This window comes from Rhipicephalus sanguineus, chromosome 7, assembly GCF_013339695.2.
Source record: "Rhipicephalus sanguineus isolate Rsan-2018 chromosome 7, BIME_Rsan_1.4, whole genome shotgun sequence".
NCBI classification, from domain to species: Eukaryota; Metazoa; Arthropoda; class Arachnida; order Ixodida; family Ixodidae; genus Rhipicephalus; species Rhipicephalus sanguineus.
In genome coordinates, this window is record NC_051182.1 from 123,068,555 (window position 1) to 123,077,749 (window position 9,195).

The 9,195-nt window shown below is 42.7% G+C and overlaps 1 protein-coding gene across 1 annotated transcript; it reads right to left on the reverse strand.

Annotated features, from left to right (window-relative positions):
• Positions 1–8,324: 8,324 nt before the first annotated feature.
• On the reverse strand, positions 8,325–8,834 carry LOC119398976 (tigger transposable element-derived protein 6-like). Its single transcript, XM_037665790.1, has one exon. It carries the CDS (start codon positions 8,832–8,834, stop codon positions 8,325–8,327), a length of 510 nt encoding a protein of 169 aa, XP_037521718.1.
• Between the last annotated feature and the right edge of the window lie 361 nt (positions 8,835–9,195).

Sequence of the window (9,195 nt, forward strand, 5' to 3'; positions counted from 1 at the left end):
CAGTTGAGCATTCCTGCAAAGAGTACGCTGCCACTCTATGAAGTTACACATGTGGGAATGAGTAAGACAAAAGCACTGTAGCCATCAACAAAAAAATATTCTTTGCAGGCGGACTTACACACGCTTTTTTATAGAGTGAAATATTCCTTAATTTATTATTTTTGCCACACGTTCTCCTAGTACGCGCTAATTGCACGTGACTCGTTTTACAGCACTCTTGTGTACACACTCCTAAGCTTATGATATTCTTTAAGTTCAGACAAGGAAACAATAACCTAAGCATTCGGTTTATCACCCCACTGTTTAAAATCAAGCCTGCGTTGTAAGTTCATTGCACTATTTCATCCGCTTGCTTCATTAACCTCTCGCTCAGCTATCGGCGCAGTGGTCGTCGAACTGACTTCGCAATCATTTTTAGTAAGAAAAAAAGGAACACCTGAGGTTAGCAGTTCCGTTCTCTCTTTTTCTTCGTTATTTTATCTGCGTGTGGACACAATTTGCGATACTTGTGATAAGCACGACATGAAAGATGGCTAAGAAAAAAAAGCCTCGTAACGGAAACTGAAAGATTTAACAATGGAGAAATCAATGGGGTCTCTTGAGACGTCCTTGCGTCACCGGAGAAGCAGACGCTATTATGCAAATTGGGGTCAGCTAAAGGCGGTAACCTAAGGTTCTTTTGCGGGGCATCAGATAGGTCATTAGTTGTCTCAAACAGGTCATCGCACGTTTGAAATATTGTCAAACTTGTGAATTCGAAACGGGAAGGCAAAAAGGTAATTTGAAACGCTACTTGCTCAAAAAAAGAATGCGTAACTGCGTAAGGCTAATGTCCGTTTCAAAAATTATTTTTAGCAGCCCAAGACAGTCCTTTTTTCTTAAGGTACCTTGAGTAAGGGATAAAGAGGTGTATTGTTTTTTATGGAGCTTCGTAACAGTGGCGACGGCCCTTAAACCTACGCCTGGATTCGGCTGAAAACCTACAAGTTGTTATCCCGGAGTAATAAGGTATTAGGTGTATTTGATTGGCGAAGTGAATAGGGATTCCTAAACGTAACGTCTAATGTTCTTAGGTCACCAACTACCGGACATCTGCCGGGCTGCTGAACATTGAGGAAATCTATGTTATGGAGGAAGAAGGATGTCTTAACTCCACAGAAACGCTAATCTTTCACATAATGAGATAGATAGATAGATAGATAGATAGATAGATAGATAGATAGATAGATAGATAGATAGATAGATAGATAGATAGATAGATAGATAGATAGATAGATAGATAGATAGATAGATAGATAGATAGATAGACAGACAGACAGACAGACAGACAGACAGACAGACAGACAGACAGACAGATAGACAGATAGATAGATAGATAGATAGATAGATAGATAGATAGATAGATAGATAGATAGATAGATAGATAGATAGATAGATAGATAGATAGATAGATAGATAGATAGATAGATAGATAGATAGATAGATAGATAGATAGATAGATTTTTAGGCAGATAGTTGCCACGTTCTCACTTGACTACGGATTGCGTTGCATACCTACCAATCACTGTAAAGCGGCCGGTTCAAGCAAAGGGATCAATGTCGCCATATTATTGCTGTTCTTGAGGCCAATATTTGTAGTCGGCTTTATGTGCAGCTCTTTATGGTAACCCTCTGGGCTTGTTGGTGTTAAATGATGCAGCGCTCGTCTGTGTCAAACTTCTTCTCTGTCCTTGTCTTCTGTGCATTTACCCTGTGTGAGATCTTTAGCGATCTCTTCAGCTCCCAACGGTGAAGTTTTTGTCCGTGGAGCGCTCTTCATTGCTTGTAGCACGACCTCTTGACAAATCCTTCAATGAACATAGTATCCCCACAGGTTGTATCGTGTTCTACAGGGGTTGCTACTTGTTTACGAAAGAGGACATTCACATGGGCAGCTGAAAACGTAAGCCTTGCTTCATGCACAGTTTGTTGTACCGATTAGATCAGATTACCGTGGACAACACGCGTGGGCGTACACATAGTATCGTGAGGCGTATTATTTCACGGTGCTCGTTGTGTGCTTCCTGGAACGGGGATGGTTCGTTAGCCTTTAGACACTGCACTTGTAAACGTGAATATTATGCCTAAGGGCAAGTCTATGTCACAATAACAAAAAAAAAGACGTGTCTTGGTACAAGTGTTTTGACTAGTGACCTCGGATGTGTTTTTCGACTGGTACGGTATTCGTACGCACGACGTGCTCTGGCACACTGGAACGGCCATGCCATCATGTTCTTCATGTTAACGATGATGTTCTCAGTCGATTTTGCTGAACCCCCCCACCCTACCCCGCAGTTCGCGCTGAAAACTGAATTACTCAATAATATCTTGATGGGGGAGCATTCCTGCCTTTTTTCTTCAAACCTGGCATAGCCTTCAATACTAAGAATGGGGCATGATTTACTTTAAAGGTCAATATCTTGAAAGAGCCGAAAATTAGACTGTCTCCAATTCTCACTCACAGCAGCAGTGACAGTGCTGTCTTACTTCAGCGCTCTGGCGCCATCCGATCGCCAGGTAAAGGAACATTGGCGTCATCAGTTCATTAACTGGTAGTGGAGCTAGCGGTACTGGGGCCAATGAACCGACAACGCAATTCAGCCCGGTAAAGAGTGAAGAAAACCAGAGGTCACGAATCTCTTTTTTGTTCACTTTTCACACCTTTTTGTGTTTTTTTACTGGCGTGCACGTAATTTGTGATGCTTGTGGTTGGCGTAATATTGAGCAGGGCACTTAAACTGAAGCCTCCTAACGGAAATTTAAACTTAAGTTTAAGCGATGAAGAAGGACTTATCCGGCTCTCTTGAGACATCCGGGGGCCACTCGGGAACGGGACGCTGTTACGTAACTCGGTCTGGGATAAAGGCAATAACATGAGCATCTGTCTGGGGCCAAGACACTAGCGCGGTCATTAGTTCTTTCAAAAAGGCCATCGCACGTCCTGAAAGATCGTCGAACTTGTGAATCCGACGCAGAAAGGAAAAATTAGCTTGAAACGATGCTTCGCTGAGAACACAGAATGATAGGGGCAAATATATCACTGATCTAGAATTTTCAATATTTTCGAAATTTTCGGCATCATGCAGCTATAATTCTTTTTATTCAACTAGAATAAAAAATTCATAGCGTGTAAACAAAGCGTGTAACGAACAGTCAAATATTTTATGGGAATATTGACGCCTACACGATGCTGTTGCCTTCCTCTTCATACTGAAAGCAAATGTTGTGATAATGTTGTGATTGTGTGTTTCATGGTAAGTGTAATTATTTGCCTTAGTTTGCATTCCTATGTATGACAAGCCGTACCGAATAACTGAGTTTGGATGTCTACATAAAAAACTTATTTAACCGCTTTGAACTTGTGGTCGACTACCTGACACTCATGCGTTGTTCGTTTGTACTGCACTTGCGCATATCATATTCGACTGTACAAAATTTTGTGCCATTATTATTATTACTATTTTGTACTACATATCTGTCTGCTAAGCGTGAACGAGTAGCCGGTGCCACCATAATGGCACCAACCTCTCCTATTCATCATAAAAAAAGTGCGTAACCATGTTTTTTATTAGGCATATTATCGTTACCGATGACTCATAGAACTTAAGCCTTCATTCCTGCTTTGTTTAAAACGCAACAATGTTTATCTACCGCTTCAGAGCTATATAATCTTCCACCTAAGAGCTACAAGTGTTGCCGCAACTGGAATTTCTTTCAAAGCATATGACTGGCGCAGTTATATGCTTTGAAAGAGGTCATGCTGAAAAAGCCGCCCATCGCCATCGCGTCCACGCGGATTCTATCAAACTCTCCAAGCGTGGTGACTTGTTGACGAGAAAGACCATTCACATCCACGTCTGCCGGTGCAACCCCGTTTTCTCAGAGTTCGATGCACCGGTGAGCGCAGATTACCACGCACAGATAACGGACGTATAGCCGCGGACTTTTTATGATTGTTTTATTTCATTGCCGAAGGCAGTCCTTTCCTAGAGGAGGAAAAGTTCACTACACTTTTTCAGAGGCACTGAGTTGTGAACCCGAGGCCGCGTCGCGTTACTTTTGTTTCGAGCAGTGAGCTCCCGTGTTTTTCCGCGGTGTCAGATGCAGCTTCTCGCAAAATGATGTGGTCATGCTTCCGTCAATGGCAAATTTCATCCCGATAATCAAGCTGTCATTACAATTGCTGAATATAATGACTGCAGTACTCTTATAATTCTTCATAATAACTCCCAGGGGTCTTTTTTGAATTCTTTGTTTTCCATATAACGCGACGCATTTCTTAGCAAACCTTTGGTACTTTTAGCATTTCTATCTATCTATCTATCTATCTATCTATCTATCTATCTATCTATCTATCTATCTATCTATCTATCTATCTATCTATCTATCTATCTATCTATCTATCTATCTATCTATCTATCTATCTATCTATCTATCTATCTATCTATCTATCTATCTATCTATCTATCTATCTATCTATCTATCCATCTATCTATCTATCTATCTATCTATCTATCTATCTATCTATCGATCTATCTATCTATCTATCTATCTATCTATCTATCTATCTATCTATCTATCTATCTATCTATCTATCTATCTATCTATCTATCTATCTATCTATCTATCTATCTATCTATCTATCTATCTATCTATTACATCTGAGTGCTATCGTGATCGCCTCCTTAACTTGGTGCAGACCAAAATTGCCACAGGAGGCTAAGATGATTTGACGAATATAACTGTCGGTCATAACATGAAAAATCTCAGAATTCTGTCGCGTACGCTGTCAAACCGTTTCCTCCAGGCACGCCTGGCAGATATTCGTTTACCACGGGCCGCGGTGTACGGGTATGCGCCACGGGTGATTGAGAGTTTATATCTACCCAGGAACGGCGACAACAGACATCGGTAATTTAAATGCGAGAGCGTTAACCCTTTCGACCCTGGCGGTCTCAGTTGACACCATCACATAACATTTCCCCTAGCACCTCGGAAATGAAACCAAAACTGCCCGTTCTTGGGGAATACTTCTTCAATGATCCCCACTGCGATTGACACCAAAGTGGTGACATTCTTGCGGAGCTAGGAGCCACAAAGAAGGAGCTTGACCATAGTCTGAAACTCCTGAAATTATTGTGGGTCCCAGGTCACTGCGACATACAGTTAAATGAACTGGCCAATGCTTTAGCCCGGGCTTCCCTTGATGGACCAATAATTGCGGTACTCCCAGATGTAGAATACATAGCAGCGATCAGATATCGAAAATTAGCAATTTGTACAGATATGATGAAAACTATAACTAAATGGACAGAATATCAACACCTTAAATTTCTATGGAAACCGAAGTGGAGTCCACCCCCCCCCCCCCCCAATCTAGAAAGTTTGAAGTTATTATTACCAAATTTCGATGCCGTGTCAACCCATTATTCTTATATTTACACAGAGCTGGTCTGGCGATATCACGCCTTTGCCCATTTTGCGAAGAAACAGAATCTATTGAACATGACTTTATATCATGTCGCAACTATTCAATAATCAGGAAAAGACTTCTGGTTATTCCGTTTTCGACGACTGGTTTAAGTTTAACTGCCGGAAATGTTCTAAATTTCGGTGCCTCTGTTTTGGGACATTATCGTAGAGAAATTTTTGATGCTGTGTGTAATTTCATCCTAGCCACTAAGCGTATTTCAACATAATGTCTAATTTAAAAAATACTGGAAACTACTCGTGAAGTAATTATAAAATGTGATTAAAGGTGAGACATGCAGTCGAATTTGGTCGGGTCAGGTAAACTCAGCTGTCTGGTCGGCTCAAAATTTCAAACTTCCGTTATTATGATAGCACCTATATCCTTTTTTTTAATTAATGCAATTATCATCAATAGGCTACAATACCCTTTGTAATTTTATTGCTCTTTAACTTCGTAATTTTTTTCTACTTTAGGGATAAGGAGGTAAACAATAATGTAATTATCATCCATACGCTACAATAAGTCTTCTTGGCCAATCCCCCAGAGTGGGTATGCGCCAAACTTGGTAGGCTACAAACAAACAAACAAAGTCATGAATGATGCCGAGGCGGGTCAGCTGCGGCGAGTAAGCGCCATTTTCGGGTAGACGTACCGAAGCTGTTTCATTGAGTATCACACTGAAAAATGAGACGTACGTTCACATCTTGTGTACTCTAGTAAATATCAGGAAAAAAGATGTCATTTTTCTCATTTCACAACCGCTGAGCCGTGATCACCTAATTTGATGTAATGTCTGTAAATGCATCATTACTTGCACCACTGGCTCAATTTTTCGTTTGTGGTCTTCTGAGGTCATAACTATTAGGAAAACACGCACAAAAAAAGTCGCCGACCAAAATAAAAAATCCAGGGCTGAAAGGGTTAAGAAAAACTCTCATCGGCAGCGTTAACACCGAGGTATGCGAATAATAAAAATTAGGATCCCAGCAGGAATAGAACCCAAGCATTCTGCGTGGCAGTCAGCTATACTACCACAGAGCCATTCCAGCTCTAGAAACTGTTTGGAAAAACCAAAACCTATGCAGTCTATACAGGCGCAATACCGGTGCAATTTGATTTGTGGTTGTGGTGCTGGCTATATAAATTTATAACAAAACAAAAACACTACCTAAGTACTCCTACGATACAGACGTCATATCTGGTTAACATCTGGGGTTCCAGTATTGGCTACATCTAATAAACATTATATTTTATTCCTATGATTCAGCAAGCTATATTGAAGCATTGCTCGACCCCGGAGGAATACGTTAACGAAAGTTATACGTGCTATTCACATCATTGCACTGCAAGGGGCACTTCATCTCGATAATACTGACGTATGTGCTCTTACGTGAGTGCTGAAGTCACGTCGCACTATTAATTACCCTTAAAACACCAGTGTAGTTGACGTGCCTACTAAGCCCACGATGTGCACACAACTGCTACACTAACAAAAACACATCAATCCACCTCGTAACGCTTGGCTCAGAGCTATAAAATCCAGCATAAAACTACTCGCTGACTGATTCGCACGAAACCGATTCCCACAAGGCGTCGGATCTGCCGAATGTTTCTTTAATGCAACTGAATAACATGCCGATTTTGTAAGGGTATATTGAACTCTTTCTTCCCGTTGGTGTTACCGCTTGTGCTGCGTACTGTGTTAAATCGAGACGTCGCTCACATAGTTTGTTCTCTTTGTCCTTTTTTTCTTGAGATATTGGTTACCTTCCACACATTCGTGTTGACTTTCATTGACAATATGAAATAAAATAGGTGACTGAAGAAATATTACACGATTAAACGTTGTGATTAGCTTGAGTATATAAATTGCACGCATCTATTGGCACTCGACCATAACACGCGTATGAAAGGGCTGTAGTTGATGGAAACCTACGGTCAGCGGAAGCTGCAGCCATGGATCTTTAGTGATCCTGCCTTTCATCACTGAAAGAAAACGGTGCCAGGTGGAATCCGTTTTTAAAGGGGTACTGACACCATTTTTCTTAGGCGAGTTTACTCCGCCATACAAATCTCCTGTTAAAGGGATGGCTCTGAGCAAGTGCGAAGCTCAGCAAATGCTGATAAGATATTTTATTTTGATATTAAATTGAATTTTCTCACTGCGCACTTACCGACATCAGCACTAGCTTGACGGCAGGCTACAGTGCTAATTCAGGTGACTTCATGCGCGCAGCAGTCTGGCTAGTTGTGATGACGTCAGGCGCCAAAACTTCCAAGATTGCCGCATGTGCTTCACCAATACAATCAAAATGGCTGCTTGTGCGTCATCGACAGAGCCATGGTTCGGAGCAGCCGTGAAAGCGTCACGATATACAGTAAAACCTCGGTGATACGAATCTCAATGGGTAGCGTTTAATATTCGTATCACCAATAAACCAGCAAGAAGCACATTTTCGGCCATTTATTTACGCGAGAAGAAGTCCCGGATGTCCTTCTGGACCTTCTTCTTCGCCAGGTCGACCATCAACGAAGCCTGGAACGTAAAGAACTGTGCTGACGTGCTTTCACGAGCTCTCTCCGATGCCACGCTGCACCTCATAATGTCCAGGGCATGCATAATTTCGGCCGTCGACGGGGGCTGCTCACTGGCACTGCAGTCGTCGTCGTCATCGCTGCTCACCATTTCGGGATGTGAGGGCGCCACTTCCTTGACTATTTCGTCGATCGTGCGCAGTCCACACGTCGCAAGGTCGTCGTCTGCGGTGACAAAGTCGTCTGCGGAACAATCTAGGCCAAGTTGCTCCCATTCCTATATGTCGTCCTCAGACTCCTGCGAGGCTGTCGCCGTAGACTCCACAACGCCGCATTTGTCAAAGCAGTTCGCTATAATTGTGGGCGTGACACGATCCCACGCCATGGCAATGAAGTGCAGGGCGTCCAAAAGGGTGATCTGCAAGTTATCGTCTTTGCGTTCGATTTTGGCCAAGAGATGACGCACAAGAAGTCTTTTGAAGTAGTGCTTGGCATTCCGTATGATGCCGGCATCTAACGGCTGTAGATGGCTTGTTGTGTTGGCCGGCAGAAAAACTAATTTTATATTGCAAAGCGTAACTTGCTTAGGGTGTGCGGCGCACTGGTCCAGAAGCAGAAGGATGTTCCTGTTTTGGCTCGACATCTTGCGGTCCAAGTGTGTGAGGAACTCGAGAAACATCTCCGATGTCATCCAGGCCTTCTTGTTGGCCTTGTAAGTGCACGGAAGGCTCCCGGCCAACTTGAAGCAGCGAGGATTCTGATAGCGGCCAATGACGGTGAGCTTCATCTTCTCTGAGCCGTCGGCGTTGCAGCAAAATAAGACTGTTACGCGCTGCTTACTTTTCTGGCCGCCTTGACAAGAATCGCCCTTAAAACAAAGGCTTTTTTCAGGCTGCAGATTATAAAAGAGACCGGCCTCATCTGCATTAAAAATATTGCACGCTTCATAGCCAGCAATGAGTGACGGTAGCGTGCTTAAGATCCAGTCGTTAACAACAGCAGCATCGACTTTTTTGCCTTCGCCGCTGACGGTTTTGTGCGCTAGACCATGTCTAGCCTTGAAACGGTGAATCCATCCACTGGAGGCCTGAAAACAGTTCACGCCGAGTGACCATGCGATGTCAGAGGCTTTTTCTCGAAGAAGCTGG